The sequence below is a fragment of the Lichenostomus cassidix genome, chromosome 1Ab (genome assembly GCF_008360975.1).
Source record: "Lichenostomus cassidix isolate B80296 chromosome 1Ab, HeHo_3.0, whole genome shotgun sequence".
Taxonomy (NCBI): Eukaryota; Metazoa; Chordata; class Aves; order Passeriformes; family Meliphagidae; genus Lichenostomus; species Lichenostomus cassidix.
This window is the reverse complement of record NC_139481.1, coordinates 7,723,403-7,742,098: the sequence shown is the minus strand read 5'-3', so window position 1 is coordinate 7,742,098 and position 18,696 is coordinate 7,723,403. Positions and strand designations below refer to the sequence as shown.

The 18,696-nt window shown below is 39.1% G+C and overlaps 1 protein-coding gene across 2 annotated transcripts in view; it reads right to left on the bottom strand.

Moving 5' to 3' along the window:
* RFX4 (regulatory factor X4) overlaps positions 1 to 18,696 on the bottom strand; it is an 84,276-nt gene that overhangs the window by 50,552 nt on the left and 15,028 nt on the right. For both annotated transcript variants that reach the window (XM_085049678.1, XM_085049677.1), the window contains exons 2-4: positions 14,644 to 14,730; positions 7,925 to 7,985; positions 2,287 to 2,410 (exon numbers count right to left, since the gene is read on the bottom strand). In XM_085049678.1, coding sequence (XP_084905804.1) covers positions 2,287 to 2,410; positions 7,925 to 7,985; positions 14,644 to 14,730 — 272 coding nt within the window. The remainder of the gene's footprint in view (positions 1 to 2,286; positions 2,411 to 7,924; positions 7,986 to 14,643; positions 14,731 to 18,696) is intronic.

The following is an 18,696-nucleotide window of genomic DNA, read 5'->3' as shown; positions in this document are numbered from 1 at the left end:
ACCAGCTTATTAAAGAAAAAGCCTTAATATTTAACATTGCCCACAGAGCTAAAGTTCAGAGATGAATTATAAATTCAATGTGATCTACTGAAAGGCGAACTGTCTACAATTTCACAGAACAACTAGCTCCTTTCTCTGGAGGAGATGACAGCTGCAGATGTTTCCCAATGAGGACAAACATGTCCAGGGTCTCTGTTTCAGCAGCAAAGTGCAGAATTCCTTAAATAGCACCTATTGCACTGCACTGCTTCAACTGCCTCCAAAACATTTATGCAACTCACCTTGCCAATCTGGTGTGTAATTCACATGATAAAAAATGTTGGCTAAAACTTCATCCATAGCTGTTCCAAAGGAGAAGCTGACTGCTAGCTATTGAGAGAATGGAGAAATGCCCTGCAGATCTTCATGCCTGTGCAGTACATTTTGTTAGCAGTAACAGGCTGGAAAGAATCAGTGGGGTCTGCTCAGGATCTGCAGATGGAGAAGCTGATTGCAATATTCAATATTTGCCCCACTGTTGTCTGAGGTTCCTGGACACAGCAGGGCAGAAGTGCCAGATCCCAGATGCAACAGGAATGGCCACCCAAAATACTAGTGTGAAACAGCACTGGGATGGCTCTGTAGGGCTTCCTTCCTCCCCACAAAAAGGTAAAAATTTTCATGCATCACTTGTTCAGAACTCTATTGCAACTGGGAGGAAAACACTTGGACCACAGCATGTGGAACACACATTGGAATGCCATGATTTTTGGATGGAAGTCATAGTACCTGTCCTGCTGGGTCAAGAGATCTTTTACCAATGAACAGGTGTATGTATAAGAGGCAGGAGAGAAGGGGTTGAGGTATTAAACCATGTAACAAAACTGCCATATTCTGAAAAATGGGGAAATCCCTGGAAAATTGGTGTTCTGATGGAATAATTCTGGAATATTTACACCTTACCTCTTACAGAGGTTTTTAGCAGCAGAAGTAGCATTGTGTAAATTTGAGCAATGTTCCAAATACATGAGCCTGCATGAAATCTGTTTCTTATTTTCACTGTTCCTAAATTACACGTTGCCACTACACTCACCACTTGGTAGCAATATGTGAAATGAACAACTTCATTCACACTTCTGCAGTGCATTTAAACAGAAACCTGACACAGAATCTGCTGAGCTGTGCAGGTCTTCAAGACACAACAAACACAGTAATGTTACAAAATGGTACACTTTACTTTCCTTGCCAAACTGCCTGCCCAAAGATGCACTATAGAAAATGTCACCTCATTAAATACATCCTTCACCTACTCTTTACACAGGCACTTAGCCTAGAAACATTTTTCCTTCTTTGAATACCCAACACTTCTATAGAACAAATGTTGCAAACACTAAAAGAGAGCAGCTCGCAGGACAATTGGCATTAGACTCATGCTTGCAAGCTTTTCTAAAACAGTGGCAAACTCTACGCTTTGTTTTTTTCCCAGCCTACAAGTTTTAAAGGCCTGTGACACATTCTATGATAGAATTTCAGTTTTAAATATAATCCTATTTTTCACTGAGAGGAAAATGTCACCGGACCAGAAAATCCAAAATACAAACTTTATGTAACCTTCTTTGTTATTAACCAGCTATTAACATCTGCTACTGGTGTATAGCATCAGAGCTTTGCTGCTCACACCTGGATGATGCAGAGTGTGAATCTGGAGTTAACCACAGTGGCTCTGACTAGAGCAGGGGTGGAAAGGGAAGCATGAGGAGTCACAGTGCAAAGAAATCTTGGCAGCCTGTGCCTGCAGTGCACACAATTGCAGTTAGGTGCTTTCTGTACTTTCACATCTGGAGGCATTGCACTCCACCATGTGAATTTGCCACATCATTTGGTATCGTTAGCTCAGGGATCTCCACATCATGCTTATGAGAACAGCAGCAACATGTCAGAATTCAATTTTACCCTTCTGTTTTTAAAAATGATACATTAATTTAAGCAGTGCACGTCACAATACAGATGTGTTTACACTGGCTTGTATTCAGCTTCCAGTTCAGCTTTAACAGCCAACACTGTGTACCATGTCAGTGTCAGCTAGGCTGGGGACTGAAGCACTCTAGAGCATAGCCATGGTCAGAAATTATTCCAGCCACCAAAATACTTAAAATCTTAGCCTTTGTCCAATAACTTCCTTACACAAGAAATTTCATTGATATACCTCTGTCTCTAACGGTAAAAGAAGATTTAATTCTTTTCATTAATACAAATTTGCCTGAACCAGGTGAGATTGTAGGGTGTCATATTGCAGTTTAGACTTACCTTCCCAAAGCTGGCAGCATTAACAGGTTGTGTGTCGTTTTTCTCACAGAAGTCCAAGTAATGCATGTAGAGAGCACTTCGAGGAATGCAAACACCTTCTGCAATCTCATAGTTCTCCTCCAGCCTTAAAAAACAAATATCAAACAGAGAGAACTGCAAGTATGTTGGATGTCCTGTATGGTAAACAGTAAACAAAGCCTCATCTTTTAAGACCAAACATTCTGTCTTCCTCTTGTCTACTAAATCTTCTCTGATAACTAATAAATCTCTCTTTGTTCCTAAGTACTCCTTCTAATTCATTCATAATATTTAGTTGCTTCATTTGGTTCCTACTTGCTATCAAAACCATAGGCTGTGGGTTCTCAGCAATCTGTTATACCCTAAAAGCATCCAGCAGTAAACAAATATATGTACAACTAGGAAACAATCAATGTTCACTGAGGTTCCCCTTTGCTCTTCATGACACTTTTTCCACTCCTGTCCAGCTGCAAAATTGTTTACCTTGTGGAAGCAGGTATGGCTAAAGCAGATAATTTGGAAATACTCAACAGTGTCCACAAAATCCTATTGTAATATTTTCTTGCTATTGTTTATGGGCAAAGTGAAAAATAAAAGGGAAATCACAATCTGAATACAGTGCTGAAAAATACAGTGAAATAACATCCTCTTCTACCTTTTAGAAATGATCATTATTTGTTTATTCATGCAAATATACAACTACAAAATTTTAAATTATATGTCAAATATGTGAGTGGACATATGCTTCATCTTTAAAGCTTGAAACTGGGCTCATTACAAATCTGTAGATTAGAAGAAACATTCCTTTGAGATGCCATTTTTGTGATTGCTGACCCAAAAATGCTCAAGAGGTATTTACATACACACTTAACATTACACCATAATTAATCTTGTCATTGATGGTGTCAGTCATATGCATCTACAGTCAGATGTGTGCTGCTCTGCCTTGATGGGTAAGAGAAGTTAGGTTTGACTTCCTCTTAAATGTATTAAAAAATGAATACGTATTTTCAAAAAACTTCAATTTAACAGCAAACAATCCCCTGCCATTTGACAGCTGTAGAACACCTTCCAAATACCTAGTTTGTCTCCTTCATTACCTTTTTCAGGACCTACCTACCTTCCATTTCAGCTATCGTGATCATTTGTGACTGCAAACTATTTTAATAAGATATCCGGCTAGATGAATGGAATCGGTTTGTATGGGCAACATCTATTCTTCCCTGGTTTCTACGGAAATATCATCGTGGCATCTTTCCTCAATTTCATAGTGCTCCAACAAAACCTCCTTTCACAACCTGGAGAGTTCGTTTGTATACTATAGCTGCTAATTGGAATGTCAGCTTCCGTGACCAAGACAGGACAGAAAGAAAAGCAGTTAATTATTTCTCTTCATATCTGATGAATTTTTCTCTTTTTCTCCTCTCTTTCACAGAGAGTCATTAGTCTGACACTGAACAATGCCCCATTATACCTGTATTTTTTTTTTAATGATCAAAACCCCATCTTGCTCCACTTCTTTTATTTTCCTGTCTTTTATTTAACAACTTTATCATATTTTGAATCCAGCTTCATTCTACAGTATTGTAGGAAGATAACGAACACAATCTTCTACCTAACAAATCATTACCAGTTACAATATATAGATATATATTAACTTTTTAAATGCTGTCATAAAGCCATGTGAAATGCAGCAGTTCACCATGACACCTTCTGTACCACTACAGTAGAGGAATAAATCCCCTAATCCTTCCACAGGAATGACAATTTTATCTGTCCTTATTACTGCTTCCCTCCTTGTGCACTTACACTAGTTCTAGATTAAATGAGATTATTCTATATCAGAGTCAGGTCTGTAGTGTTGTTACAGATTTCTTTTTACGTCTCAAGACCACAGAACAACTGTGATGTTAAACACTGCTAATCACATAAATGATTCTAGAACAGATTAATTGCAGTATAGCAATGTCTGAGAAAATACTAATCCGGGAAGAATCTATTACCTTCCTCTTTTTAAATTCTTTTTATAAATGTTGCAGAAAATAGAATAGTTTTGTTGACTTTAGCTCCACAATGCTGTTATTATTCAGAGTACCTACACTGTAAATCACCAAACTGCATGGGATTAGGTTGTCTGTACTTTGAATAATTCTGTGTTTGGGGAAGTAAACACACCCACACACCCCAAAAGGAGCAAAATTGAGTTTCGTACTTATACCTTGGTCAATCAATTCACCACTGAAATATACATGAACATTTTAGAGCCAAACTGTATTATAATCTATAAAGCCAAACAGCTTTATAGATTATAATAAGCACAGGAACATGGGATAAGCACAGAATACTAGGTATTGCTATATTCATGCCTTAACAGTTGAATTCAAGCTCGTGTTGTTTCCCAAATTATGATGTATTTGGCAGTTTCCTCAATTACAATGAATTTGGCATTAATGCTACATTTACCAGGCCTTTCACTTCATTTTGTGTCATCAATGAAACAAAACAAAAGCCTTATTCCTGTTTCCAGGAAAAGGATATTTAGCCAGGCTGACAGTCATCCAGACACGATTCTTGGCTTCTTCAGCTGTTCTTCATCCTCCACATTTAAAATGTTCAACATATTTCGCCTTTGGAAAGGCAAAAACATTAAGGATAGCTCCCCATGGAATTGGTATAATTTGCCTTTTTCAGCAAGATGCCAGAGAAGGAATAACTAATAAAGCTGATGGCAATATGAACCATGTGACAAAATATACTATTTCCCTTATGTCTTTGCTATGCTTTCTTCCTCTTCTTTTTCATTGTAACTGACATATCCTCAATTTCTGATTTCCAACCCTCCATTGCCTCCATTAGCTCTAAATGGTAGCAGCATCTAACAGTAAAAACATGAGCAGTTTTCACTTGGCAGACACCAGACAATTGTGAGGTTTCCATTTGCCAGAACAAGGGCAGTTTGGTATTGTATTCTCAATGGGCATCACTTGTTTTATCTTGGGTTTTGTTGCTCTCTTTTTCCTTTTTGTTAACACTACTACTGTTATTATTATTTTAATGTGATTTTTCTTTAATTATTTATCTGTCCTTATCTCAGCCCATGGGTTTTTTACCTTTTTCCACCTCTCCTCCCCACCCCACTGGGAGCAGGGAAGGAGAGGCAGTCAGTGAGTGGCTGCATGGTACTGAGTTGTTGGCTGAGGTTAAACCACAACACCTGAGCAGGCAAAACTGTCAAACACATAAAGCTAAACCTCCAGGAAATGCCCTGTGCAGAATTTCTACAGTGCTGATCACAACATTTACCAGCCCAGGGGTTGCTAGGTGCTCCTGCAGTACAAATAACCCAATGCTAATGTGTCTGACTTTCCACAACAGTGGAAACTCCACATCTTCACACAAAATAAGCTTGCTACTTTAGAAATTTGATCCTAACTTTGGAGCTTCTCATTTTATTTAGTAGATCAATTTGTCCAGGAAATACCAATTCAAAGCTGCAGTACATATGTTGAAAAGCATATGGAAACTACCAGAAAACTGTTCTGTGGTGTGGCTAGTAAGCTAGGAAACTTTTGACCTACATGCCCATCAATAAATTAACCAACTGCATAATCCAGTTTGACAGCAGCTAAAGATTTTGAACATGGAAACTTATTTGCTTTCTGTTTTCCCAGCAAATTTCCTCATGGAATTTGGGGTGGAAAATGGAGAAAATTGCAGATGCTCCAGGAGACTCAAAAGGGGGAGAAAATTTGACCTACCTCAACATGTAGGGAACATAATACAACAGACAGGTAGTAAGCAAGTACTCCAGCAAGAGAGAAGGGAAGAAGTTGTAAGCAGCTTTTTCAGAATCCAAATTCTAGGATTCTACTGCAAACACTGCTGAATGAGCATTACTGTGCACACTACATTCCAGCAGGGCTCAATATCCCAGGAGTTTAGGGATTTACTAACCTTTATGACTGATGAAGCTTGAAAGTATTTGGCAAAAGACTGTTGACAGTATTTGCATGTTTTCTGTTGGGAACAGTATCTCTGGATGTTCTAATTAATGCTGCCTTCTTGGCTATGACATTATTTGCTCCTGTGGAAGAGACTCTTAACTGATTTCACTGCAAAATAAACACTGCTCTGAATTGGAGACTGGTAAGCCCTGCTTGCTGTTTTATTTTAGCTACATAGTTCTTTATTATCCTGTTTGAAATGTGTTGAAGTTGTGGGAGTGAATAATGAAAAATAATAAAATACCAGTATGACATTTCAATATTATTTTAATAATTTCCCCTCTGTCTGTAGTCACTCCCTTTCTTGAATCTCTGTTAAAGAAAAGTCATTCACTTTTCTCAAACTTCTGAAAAACAGGACTTTTGTGATACAAATAGGTACAAAGAAACATTAGCTCCGACCTAAATGACTTTATTTATATTTGCCCATCTCATTATTTGCACTGAAAGTGTCTGTAAGTAACCTATTGAAAATCAACCCACAGGTCTTGAGGTTTTTTAGTCTAAAAATCTCACCGATCAACTTTAAAAAGCAAATATAGAAGAAATCATCCAAATCATCTTCACAGAATCACATAATTTCACGGGCAGTAAAATAGAGTAAAATACACTAAATTAATTACTCTTTGCTGTTTTTTTCAGTGAAATCTCCCAAGAGACTGACTGAAGCAGAGAAATAATTTTGCCAACATTTTGCTTTTAAAAACCCAGATTTTTTACCAATAATCTTATCTTTTCATCCAGAAAAGTATAAGAAGTACTTCAGTTACTTATAGATAAAGTAAAGGCTTTGAAAAGGCTTCAAACAAGCTAAGGACTATGGGGTTTCAGATCAGCATGCTCAGAAGCTGCTCTGTAACAGAGCTCTGTTCTGCCAGATACATGAAACCTCCTGAAAGATACTTGAGCACTTAAAATATTAATAAATCTAAACAAGAATTAAAAACCTAAATTAAGGCAAAACTCAACAAAAGTCTAAGAGGTAGCCTACACCAAGGGATGTCAGAATTACTGATACACATTACAGAACTAAAATACTGCTGTAAATCACAGGGAACAGCACTTGTTTATTTTTTATAGCGCCATAAAGTAACTCACAAACTATCCTCTCTCTCTTCCTAATTACCCCTCCTTTTTCTCTCCTCACTAACTTTGCAAGGGGATTTTAACAAATTAATCAAACCTCAGACTCTTTCCTTTTGTTGTCTTCTTTGTTAAATTACAGAGATCTCATGTCAGTAAAACAGTCGGTAAGGGTGGGCTTGACCAGACACTGAAACAAATGTGAGTCTTGAAAACAATTCTCACTACTAGTTTTCTTTATGCAATACATGCAACAATGATGACAAACCACAAATAATCAGCTGGCAAGGTGGGAAATTAATATGCCAAGTAAATCTAAACTACATCAGAGGTTTCCTCAGTTCAGACAAATCCCATGAGAGTTTCCATTTGTTGAGAAACACTGCCCAGGTTACTAATGGGCTCAGTAAACACTTGCAGTGAAAGTATCTTTAGAACTGTTAAGGTGGCCAAGAGCTCTATTCTCTCCATCTGGAAAGGGCATAAGGAAAAAACACTAACAGATTTTCTTGATTTTTTAAAAGGCATCTTACCATTGCAGTGTAGCTGGAGTTGAATGCGGTTTCGATGCTCTATTATTTTCTTTTTCCTCATCTGTTAAGAAACAAACAAAAAAACCACTATGTAATTTCAGCAGGAATTTCTCAGGAATTCATGAACTGTTTTTTAAAAAATAAATAATTTATGAATTGTAAGAATTTTAATTAATTAAATATTTTTTAAAAAAATTAAATGTTCTCAAGTGTCAAAGCTCTCTCAAAATATTGGCTAAATTTTGGAAATTCAAATAATGATGTTCCCTGAACTACCATCTGTAGATACTGCTTAAGGTGATAAACCCTGCAAATATCACTGATAGCAGGAGCAGAGTGGTGCCTAGGAGGAATGACACTGGAAATGATAAATTTATATTATAAAAAGCAACTCTTAGATGTCTAGCAGCATTTCAGAACATGTGAACAGTTTCACTGGCTATAAGGGAACTGTTGTTTTATCCAAGTTTTATATTAGATAAGCCATTTAAACTAATAGGGTGCACCCATTGTTTGAGCCTAACATAAACTATGCACTAGATGTTTATAAATTTACAGAGATGAATTCTGAATGAGAAGAAGTATATATTCTGTAATATACTTTATTCCTTTTCAGGTCATTTCTCTGATAATATTCCCCATTAACTGTTTCCAAGGCAACTCTGATTTGCTGACTTTCCAAAAATTTGGATAAAAGGTGAATAAAGGAAAAGATAATTAAAATAAAACTTCAAATATTGGATCATTCCTAGTTCACATTTGTTCTTTTGAAACAATACAGAAATATGTATAGAATAATTCCTATGAAGTTGTATTTTGTTAAATGTATAAAACATTCCTGAGTGAAGGTGGAGTGCAGCACAACCAGCAGCTCCAGAAAGGCAGTCTGTGCAAAACACTGTTGTATCAAACACATTTCGATATTTTAACAACTTTGTCCTCAATGAAAGCATCCAGCATAGATGGCTTTGATACCTAAACAATGAGGCAAAACTGTACACCACTCTGCGAGTCGCATTTCTTCGTGTAATTAACTTTCCGAAGTTAGCCCTGAGGATGCTGGCTGCATCTCCTCTGCACATCAGCCCCTCTCGGGAGGCCTTTAGAGCTGTCCAGGATCCAAACCCACAAACCCCAGCCCACCTGGGCAGGCTCTGGGTGTGCCCTGCTCCCACAGGATTTCCCATAGCTCACGGGAAGCTGTGCTCCCCGAGCATCCTTTATCCTCGGGAGAGTCAGGAAATCCCATTCCGCAGCCCCCCTCTGCATCTGCATGACAATGACCCCTAATTATTGGGCTGCACATTCCCTCCCTGCCTTTCAGGGATCGCTTTCATTCAGCCGCAGGACCAACATACGCATCTCAAATCACTTCTAAATTGTGGTTTTCATTTGTTTTTCCTAAACAGGAGCTCGGTGTGCAGCAAACCCAATGCCGAGTGGCCCCGCAAGCCCAAGGACCTGGGATGGGATGGTTTCCACCTGTGCTAACGGGACTGAATTTCCCTCTGGATATATGGCAGACATCAGACATCAAATCAATATCTAAGTTACACAATATTAGAGTCTCTCCACCCTTTCCCTTCTTCCCGCAGCTGTTTTTCACTTGCATTAAGAGGGAGCACCTGTGAGCAGCTGCTGCTTTACCCAACCTGCCCTCAGACACACTTCCAGCCAGCCATACTCAGCTCCTCCCTCCTAAGGATTTGTTTTAGCAACACAAACTAACAATTGGGTCATAAACTGCAATTTTTATCTCCCTCCTCAGGTCTGTTTGCTTCCTGGGGATCCTTCTGCAAGACTCTTCAGCATCCTCCACTAACTGTCCCTTAAAACCAAGAAGGAGAATGATAGACTTCTCACTGAACTCGAAAAATTTCTTTAAGCATTATTTTCCATAAAATATTACCCATTGAACAACTGGATTTTCAACAAAGCTAAATTTTTCACAGAGTTAATGCTTGTCTCCCCAAAATCAATTCTCTGTACAAGAAAACAGTGCAACTTTGTTTCCTGCCAATGGACCAGCTGTCAGCCAGACTTTCACTTTTCTACTAAAAAGTTGGAAAGAATTGCAGATAGTACAGGAATAGACAGGACCTAGAAATCCAGACTTTCAGTATTACATATACAAGCACTTAATTCTAACTTACATAGTTTAACAATATCATCTCATCAGATAACAGACTAGCAAAAAGTAATAAATATCTCTATTTCTAATATTTTAGCTAGCAGCACGGCACCTAATGGCATCCATATTGAGCAGGGAATGTTTTATGTAACTCTTGACTCAGGTCTGATGCCAGATCACTTTGTCTAGCATGAAAGAGGGAAGGGAAAACAGCACTTCTTACTTTTTGGATGTCATTTTACCAATTCCCATCAAAACAATACTGCAGATTAAAATGAGCTCATACCTTTTAAAATTCAATACTTTTAAAATCCAATCTGTTTTGTAGGGAAAGGAAATAAACTCACTGAAAAGAAGTCAAAGAACTATCAAAGACGAGACGTGACAATAATTCTGTGACAAATCCAAAAGGGCTTGAAGCCAGAAGGAAAAATCTTGTTCTGATTCACAGCTGCAGGTGTTCACACAGTTGCAGGTGTTCTCCCCAGGGAGGAACCCACCTAGTGTGCTCACTCCACTGCCAGAATCCCAAGGAAAGGTGTCTTCAAGGTACCTGATCAGGTGGAAAACCTGCTGCTCACCCCAAACTGACTGCAGGTAATAGCTCAGACAATTGCTAGTGAAACTCTCAGAATAGAAGGGGCCTTCAAACATATTAAAACCAGGGATCATCAATGCTCTAGAAAAACAGTATTTCTTGGCTTCCAGAGAATCTTTTTCTTCCCAAACTCCATGCAAGTTTCTTTGCTAACAGCTCCAGCTTACTTTCAAAATTCTGTTTCAAAGCCACTGAAGCAGAGATCTGTTTGTATCTTTTGCATGTTTGTGACTTTCCCTGAGCTCTCAGTGGTATTCCTCCAACTTCTGCTGTGTGATTCTAGGTACAGCTCAAGGGATCTCTTGCTTCTTGGTGCAAGACATGGAGACAACAGGAGCTATGCTCAGCAGCTCTTTGAGCCTGCTGCCTTAACCACAGGAGTGGAACAACCCCAAGTGAACACAAACCTTTCTCTCAAGGGTTATGTCAATGTGTTTGTCGTAACTAAAATGGAACTAAGTTCTTCTTTCCACTGTGGAGCTAACTGAAGAGCCCTGTGCTTTCCAGTGCTGCCTGCATGTGTCCCAAAACCACAAAGGAGCTAACATGTTAGGATCTTTATTTGGATAAAATCCTTCCCTTAGCTCAGGTAGCTCCATGCTTTTCAGAGGAATAGCCTCTTCCTCTGTAGCCCCTGCAGGCCAAATCTGACTGTTCTCAGAAGTGATTTGGCCTTAGCTAAAATTAAATTATAGTAAGAACTATCTCATCTCTTACTTACATGTAGCCATAAATGACATTCAGGCTCATTAGCATGTATTCCATGCTTTTAGAACAGTGGGATGTTTTAAAGTCCTCTGAGAAATGGGGGCATTGTTCTCACTGAGTAGGTATGACTGAAAAAGAAAAAAAATTCTCCAAGGAAAATTTCAGTGAAAATAAGTAGCTCTTTTGTAAACTTTTTTTATAAATGGAAGAATAAGAGGTTTAGTTCAAACAAAAAATGAAGCTGCTGGATAAGTCCATTACAGCCAGTGTGAACATGGATTTTGAACATCACTTTTCAAGTACAAAAAGTGGTCTGAATATTTTCTTTGTTCTCATAGGAACTGTCTACATTCACATTTCCAAATAAGCAAGAAAATTTGGACAAGCAACCCTTCCACTTCATCAAGTAACATCACAATTCCTTCCCCATGGAACTGAAGTTGAAACTCTCATAAGCCTTTATTTGTGTTCTTCCAGGCCCCTATTTCAGTTTGGATCATCTGGTTCAATGCAAAGTACACAGAAAATGTTCTGGGGTTGGGTTTTTTAAAATTATTGGCTACAAGTTTGTACCATTCCCTTTTCCTGTGAATCTTTTGACTAACGCAGAATGTGGAACTGGTAGCTGGAAAAAAATGTTTTAAAAACTGGAAAATGAAATAAAATTTAGTGGTAATTTTTATATTAGAATGTAGAAGCTATGGTTTGGAAGAGGACATCAAATGCTCCAAAAGGGTAGGAAGAACCCCAAGAAGCACAGAGATCCATGGCTATGAATCATCACTTCTTTTCACAGTGTAATGCAGGTTCAAGAGGCCTGGAGGTATCTGGATGAGAATGGAAGATTGCAAAGGACCCCTGTGGCCTGAAGTATGGTTCTGTAGCATAGCTCAGCTGTAGAAAAGGAGAGCAGCTGAACTATTACTCCTGTCCTAAAATCCTATGAACTCTAAAATAATCCAGGAGGAAAACAGTCACAAGAGCAAGTGGTATTCTCAGTAAGAACATTATCAGTTCACAGCACAAGTTCTCATAATCTTCAGTCGAGCCAAGGTCAAAAAAAACCCCAACTGACAACCAAACCCACATTTTCTCTGGTAGTCCAGCCAACCTCATGTGTGTAGAGACAAAAACTAGTCAAGAGAAAGGGGGATGATGCTTTCTTTTGGTTGCAGATGAGAACTGGAGCTACACTGACAACAGCAATTTGACCACCATTCTGAAGAATTCAAACAGGGTTACGTGGGTTTTCTCAAAACATCTTGCCTCCTGCTTTGTTTGTAAATGTATGACAGAAGCTGGACAAAGAGTGACAGAATGGTTTGGAAATTTCCTGGTTGGTGTGAGGGCACCATTATAAAAATGTCAGAAGGAACTCAAGGGCTAGAAAGAAGCAAGTAGGACAATGATTTCTGTGGTGAAACTTCTAGTTTGTTCTGGATGTCTCAGATTATTGGTCTGGCTGCTGTGGCTTATTTTGCTTTCCTCCTTCTTCCTCTTCACCTTCTTCCCTCCCTCACCTCCCCCTCAAAACAAGGATGACTTTTCAGGTGGATTAATTCTCTTATCTGCACTGCAGAAATGCTGGTAATCAGTGCAAAGGAAGCATCTGGAAGAACTGGCTATTAAGAAGGAAGCTAGATAAAATCAACTCTGCCTCTCATTTGGGTTTCCATTATATGCCGTGACAATGTCTTCTGCACATGAACAGTGGAACAAATTCATTTCTGTATTTGTTTTATCAGCTCTGAATTCACGGCTTTTCATTATCACTGCTTGTCCCTTGATTCCAGGAGCAGAAAGCAGAATGAACCAGCAGCTCATCTTCTCAATGCCACTGCCTGCACCACCTGCTCTGGTTAAACACAGGTCCTGTTTTTACTGGCCACAGCTGGGTGGAAGTTTCTCATGCTCACATTTAAAGCACACACAACAATCCTGAATTCTGACCCCATGAAGAGGCTGAAGCACATCTCATTTATTACAGATTTCTTCCATCACTTTCTCAGTCGCATCAGAGTGAAATGGACTTTGTATATCTCACGGGTTCTCAAAAATTCAAAATAACAAGCTGATGTTTGTATGTTCACTACACTACATTCCTTTTTTAAAGATAATTTCTATTCCTTAATTTTTAAAAAGAAAATCCCCAAACCTCTCCCAGTTTCATTGTCTATCTTTAAAGGTTCTTATCCACTGTTCTTATCTTGGGAGTCATGAATAAATCCCATGCTTCTACTAACATCTCCCTCTCCTTCAGAAATATTGCCTCAAAAGATATCCCTAGACAAATAAGAGTAAGGCCCCTTACAAATTTCAGGATCTCTTACAAATACAGCAAATTTCAGGATCTCTTACAAGATTGTGCTACAAGGCATATAATTTTACCATGACATCAAAATAAATAATTTTCTTAAAATGTAAAAAATGTAAAAGGGAATTTCAGTAATTTATTTATTTAAAATACACTTTCTAAACTCATATTTAGGAAATGTAAATTACTAGTTGCTGGATTAAATAATTGAATCTGCATTAATATCTTGTAACATGAATATGTGAAGTCCTGAGAAAAAAACTAGCATGAAGAGTATTTTGCTTCAGGCAAATTAAGCAGAATAGGAATTGCATAAACAGGGAAAACTAAATGGTATGCTAGAAATTGTTGTGCAATTTCAAAAATAAACCATTTGGTTATTTTAAACTACTTTGAAGTTGTTTTGATTACCTGCTATTGCTAAAAATCAAGATCTAAAATTACTATCACTGGAAAAGAAAATAATAGGTATTTTAAAATCTGCTGTATTGATGATTGTTTCCTCTCCTGACTGAAAAGAAAGCAATATCATGTTTTAGTATGTGATTTTTTTAATCTCATGATGGTTTAATTCTTGAAGGAAAGATTTTTTAATTCATGTTTTGATATAGTAGTATTGGAAACCAGCACAAATTATTTTCTGTATTTAGACTACATGGTGTTCAGTGAAAAGAAAAACAGGTGGTTTTTCTCCTAAGCTGATACTAACAGCACATTTTAGTCACCCAACCTTTATTCGGTGGCACAGAAATTCTCCTGGCTGTTTTAAGTAAAAGACAGCATTATTTCCTTTTAAAAAATGCAAATATTCCAGAAAAAAATTAATAAAACTGTTGAATATGTCAAGTGAGTTGACTCGTTAAACTACACAGCACTAAAAATATCATCGAGTTTTAGCAACTTATTTAGCTGGAAATGAGCACTTGAACACATTCATATTCACTTTAAACAAATGACAAGTTACTTACTTTCATCGTTAGAAACATTCCCCAGAGAGGTGTGACTGGAATAACGTTTGTTTTCACTTTCATTGAGACATCGCTCAATCCAACTCTCTGCAAAAAAAACAAAGATGCTCTTTTTTGGTGTGTGTTTGTCTTTGCATAAAATATAAACTTGCGATGGATAAATCTAAATGAAGTGCCAGTGTTCAACAGTAAAACATGCTCAGTCTGAGGTTATTTAGCAAGCAAATCCTTTCTTGCTTTCAAACTTAGCTGTTGCTTGGTAGTTTCACTTTTTTGGTGCGTTTTTGGTTGGCTGGTTGTTTTTTTGCTTTTAAACTACAGAGGCTGAAACACTTCTGTGTACAAAACAAAGGTCCTTGGGATATTCTCTCGCCCACAACATGACACATTCAAAAATAAAAATCAACTGAATCACAGAAATTGTATTAGTTTCCAAGTCATAGCCTGGCAAAGGCTAATATCCTCGAGTATTTCCACTGGTTTTGAAAGAAATCCCAACGTGCATAAAATCAAGAATTCATGTGAATTTTGGTTAAATTAAGGATCAAACAGTGCTCTCTGAAGCCCAAACCTCCACCCTCATTCCCTCAGGTGGAGTCCCAGGCACTACCGAGATCTCTTCCTCACTGGTACAAGTGCAGTGTAGCAAATCAGCGGCCACTGAGCTGCTCAAACCTTTGTCACCCCCCAGTGCAAATGCACTCCGTTCCTCCTCCTTTTTCAATTTATTCCCACCAGTCAGATGAGTTACCTACAGCATTTCATTGATTTGAATCCATTGTTCTTCCTGGAAGCTATAACTTACATCCCCTGATAACTTTAGAGGATGCACCAGGCAGAATTTACTGTTACAGGTCTTCAGGGCAAAAGTTACACCTTCTTATGTGTTTCCTTGGACAAAGTATGAAATATGAGTTCTTGAGTTTGCCTAAATCCCTGGGTATTGCTACAATAAACTGACCTCCCTCATAAGATTGTTTTTCAAGGCCGTGAACGTGGGCAGAAATGATTTTATGCTCAGAGAACTCCCTGTGGTCAAAGCAAGAGAAAGAAGGGATAAGTGGGAAGGCTGCAAGGCAAACCCTGCAAGTTACGACAGGAAACAACCCCACTGAGCGAGGAGATGCACAAGAAATAAGGGGAAACAGACCTCGCTGTCAGCTAACTGCCAGAGCCAGAAACACCTTCAAAGACATGGAAATGGCTCCAAATTCCTTTCCATCAGCCCCCCAGCAGACACCAGGCTACCTGCACAGCACAGGCAGCAGTCTGCCAGCCAGCTAAAGCCCATCACAGCAGCAGGCTTGAAGGCAAAGCAGGAACCCAGCATCTTGGGAAAGCTGCCCATCTGGTTTAGAGAAGATAAAAGTTGGTATGACTCCATTTCAGCACTAGATGCCAATAAACAAACAAATGAATAGTCATGACCAAATACATCCTGCAGAAAAAAATGCTTTTTAATCCCAGGCAGTTGCACAAACTTGTGCATATTGCTCTGCACACACCCCTTCCAAAGGGCAATGGCACCTGTGCAGAACCTCAGAAAGGGTCTGCTGAGAACCCTCCAGGTACTGCTGCTTTGTGTGCTTCTGGTTTGCAGGCAGTGCTGTGGCAGCTCCAGGCTATTCTCCTCCCTCTGCCTCTTTGCCCATGTATTTACAGTAGGAAAATGCTGCAGTGCTGCCTTCATCAGTATAATCACATCCCTGTGTGCATCTTCTTCATTCACCATCAAACTTGTGCCTCAGAAGCATCACAACCACACAGCCTGCTCCTTTGAGGCACTTCTCTGAAAACCATCCAAAAACCCACTTGTTGCCAATAGGATATTTCTTCTCCCATCAAATTCAACACCACCTCATATAAGAATTATTAATATAAAAAATCACTAAGTTACACCAGGAGATCAAACTTGCCAGCAAGGCCTGTGCTGTGCTCAGCCCCTGCTCAGCTCCAAAGCCACAAGCTGCTGGTGACTCCAGCTCGGAGGTTTCCCTGCTGGTGCTCTCAGCTGCACGGGGTGGGGATGGATGGATAGATGGATGGATGACCTCCTTGTCTAAGGGCCAACACAGCGATATGGCTGCTTTGTGCCACATGCCTTTTACCGCCCTAAAACCGAGCTCACAGCATCTCCCCATCCCGTTTTAGTACTGTGAGCTGTTTCACAGGTGAAGAGAAACTTGCCGCCGAGGGCAACATCAGAGAGAGGTGCAAGAAGCCTTGAGAAAGATTACCCTTCCTCCTCCTGCTCCTTTCAGCACACAGCCATGGCTGTATATAATTCCCTTGGCTCCGAGCCCAGCTGCAGGCAGTAAAAGCAAAGGCGGCTGCCATTAGCGCCAAGGGGAGAGCGATGCCCAGCTCTGCCCTTTCTTTCCCTGCCGCCACCGAGAGCTGGGAAGCTGGGATGCATCCTCTTCCCTCGGCAGCAGGGAACTGCCAGCAGCCATCTTTGGGCAAATTCCCTGCCTAAGCAGCAGGAAAAAAACAAAAAACTTTTTAAGTCTCACTGGTTAACCATTTTCCTCATCCTTGTGCTGATGGCATCTTGTCTGATAACAGTTATCCTTGTCTGATAACTGTGCACATTCCCCTTTTTTAGTGGAAAAGCAGCCAGTTTACACTGCTTGTGAGTATAAAGTCTGCAGCAGGGTGAAGTTACTGTTTAATTATGTGCTGCAGCTCCTTTGGTCCTGAATCACCCCGGTTCAGCCTGAGTCTGGCTTTCTCTTTGTGGCCTTGCATTTAAATAGCTGATAGAAATTCTTCAGGCCTGAAAAGATACATGACCTGTCTGGCAGCAAAGAATGAAGAAAACTAACTCTTTTGAGCAAAAGTGTCAGGGAGTTTATGGCAAATTTGTCAAATTATTTGGCAGATGACGAAATGTGACAAAACCAACTAACCATTTAGAGGTTGTATTATCTCATAAACCAAATTATGCAAGTATAAATAAATAAATATTCTAATAAATATCTTAATTTAATAAAGTAGTTATTTTTTACTGTTTGTGAAAAGAAAAACATTTTTACAAGGCTTTAAACTCCCAATATTAGTAATAGTGTCTTCAGGTATTAAAAGAAAATACAACTACAGTTTTGCTAAAATTTTAAATATTCCCGTCAGGAGCCTGCAGATCACAGACCACCTGCCCAAAAGAAAACAAAAGAAGAAAGAGGAAGAGCATACAAAATCAAAAGTCAAAATTAAGTCTGACTTTTTGAAGCTCTTTCAGGGTTAATAACATTAGATCCTGCTCCAGAATAACAAACCCAATGGGCAGTGCTCTCTCCACATGGAATGCTCTTATCCTCGTGCCACATGGATGTGCCTGTCTGTCCCAGGCAGTTCAACTGCAGAGCTGCAGGAAAAGTCCCCTGGGGAGCCCCTGGTGTCTCCAGGCTGAGGTTCCATCCCAATCAACCTGTTCTAAACGTTGAGTCATGTGGGATGGAAGTTTTTTTTGTGATTAAAGCTCAATTATTGCACTTGGACCTTACAAAGTTCTCACAGACAGGATTTCACATCATGAAAACTCACAGAGCTCAGGCAGTTATTCATTAACCCAACATGAGAACCCCCAAATTTCTAATGGGAAGTGTTTGTCAGAACAAAATTAACTACATTCTCTCTAATACAGGCTGTATTTTCACTTGCTGTGTTTTCAGTGTATCAAGCCTTAAGGCATTTCCTCTCCCCCTCTAGGACTCCTTCCCACAAGGAGTCCCAGCATACACAACCCTCAGTTGTACTGGGACAGTGCTTTGAACAGGGATTAGCACCAGTGAAAAGGCAAAAAAATAGATTGGGAATATCTAGTAGTAAAATGTAGTGTAGTCACATACTGATAACTGTGACACAGTATGGAAACTAGCATAATCTTACTAGCAAAGAAAGAAAATAGTGTCTTTAATGGCATTTTGAAGACCCATCTTTAAATATCATAGCAACTATTTAATTTCACACAGGTCAAGAGTGAACTGCAGTGAAACACACAACGTGTTCCTCAGCCTTAACATTTTTTTATATAATTTTGTATATCACTAAATA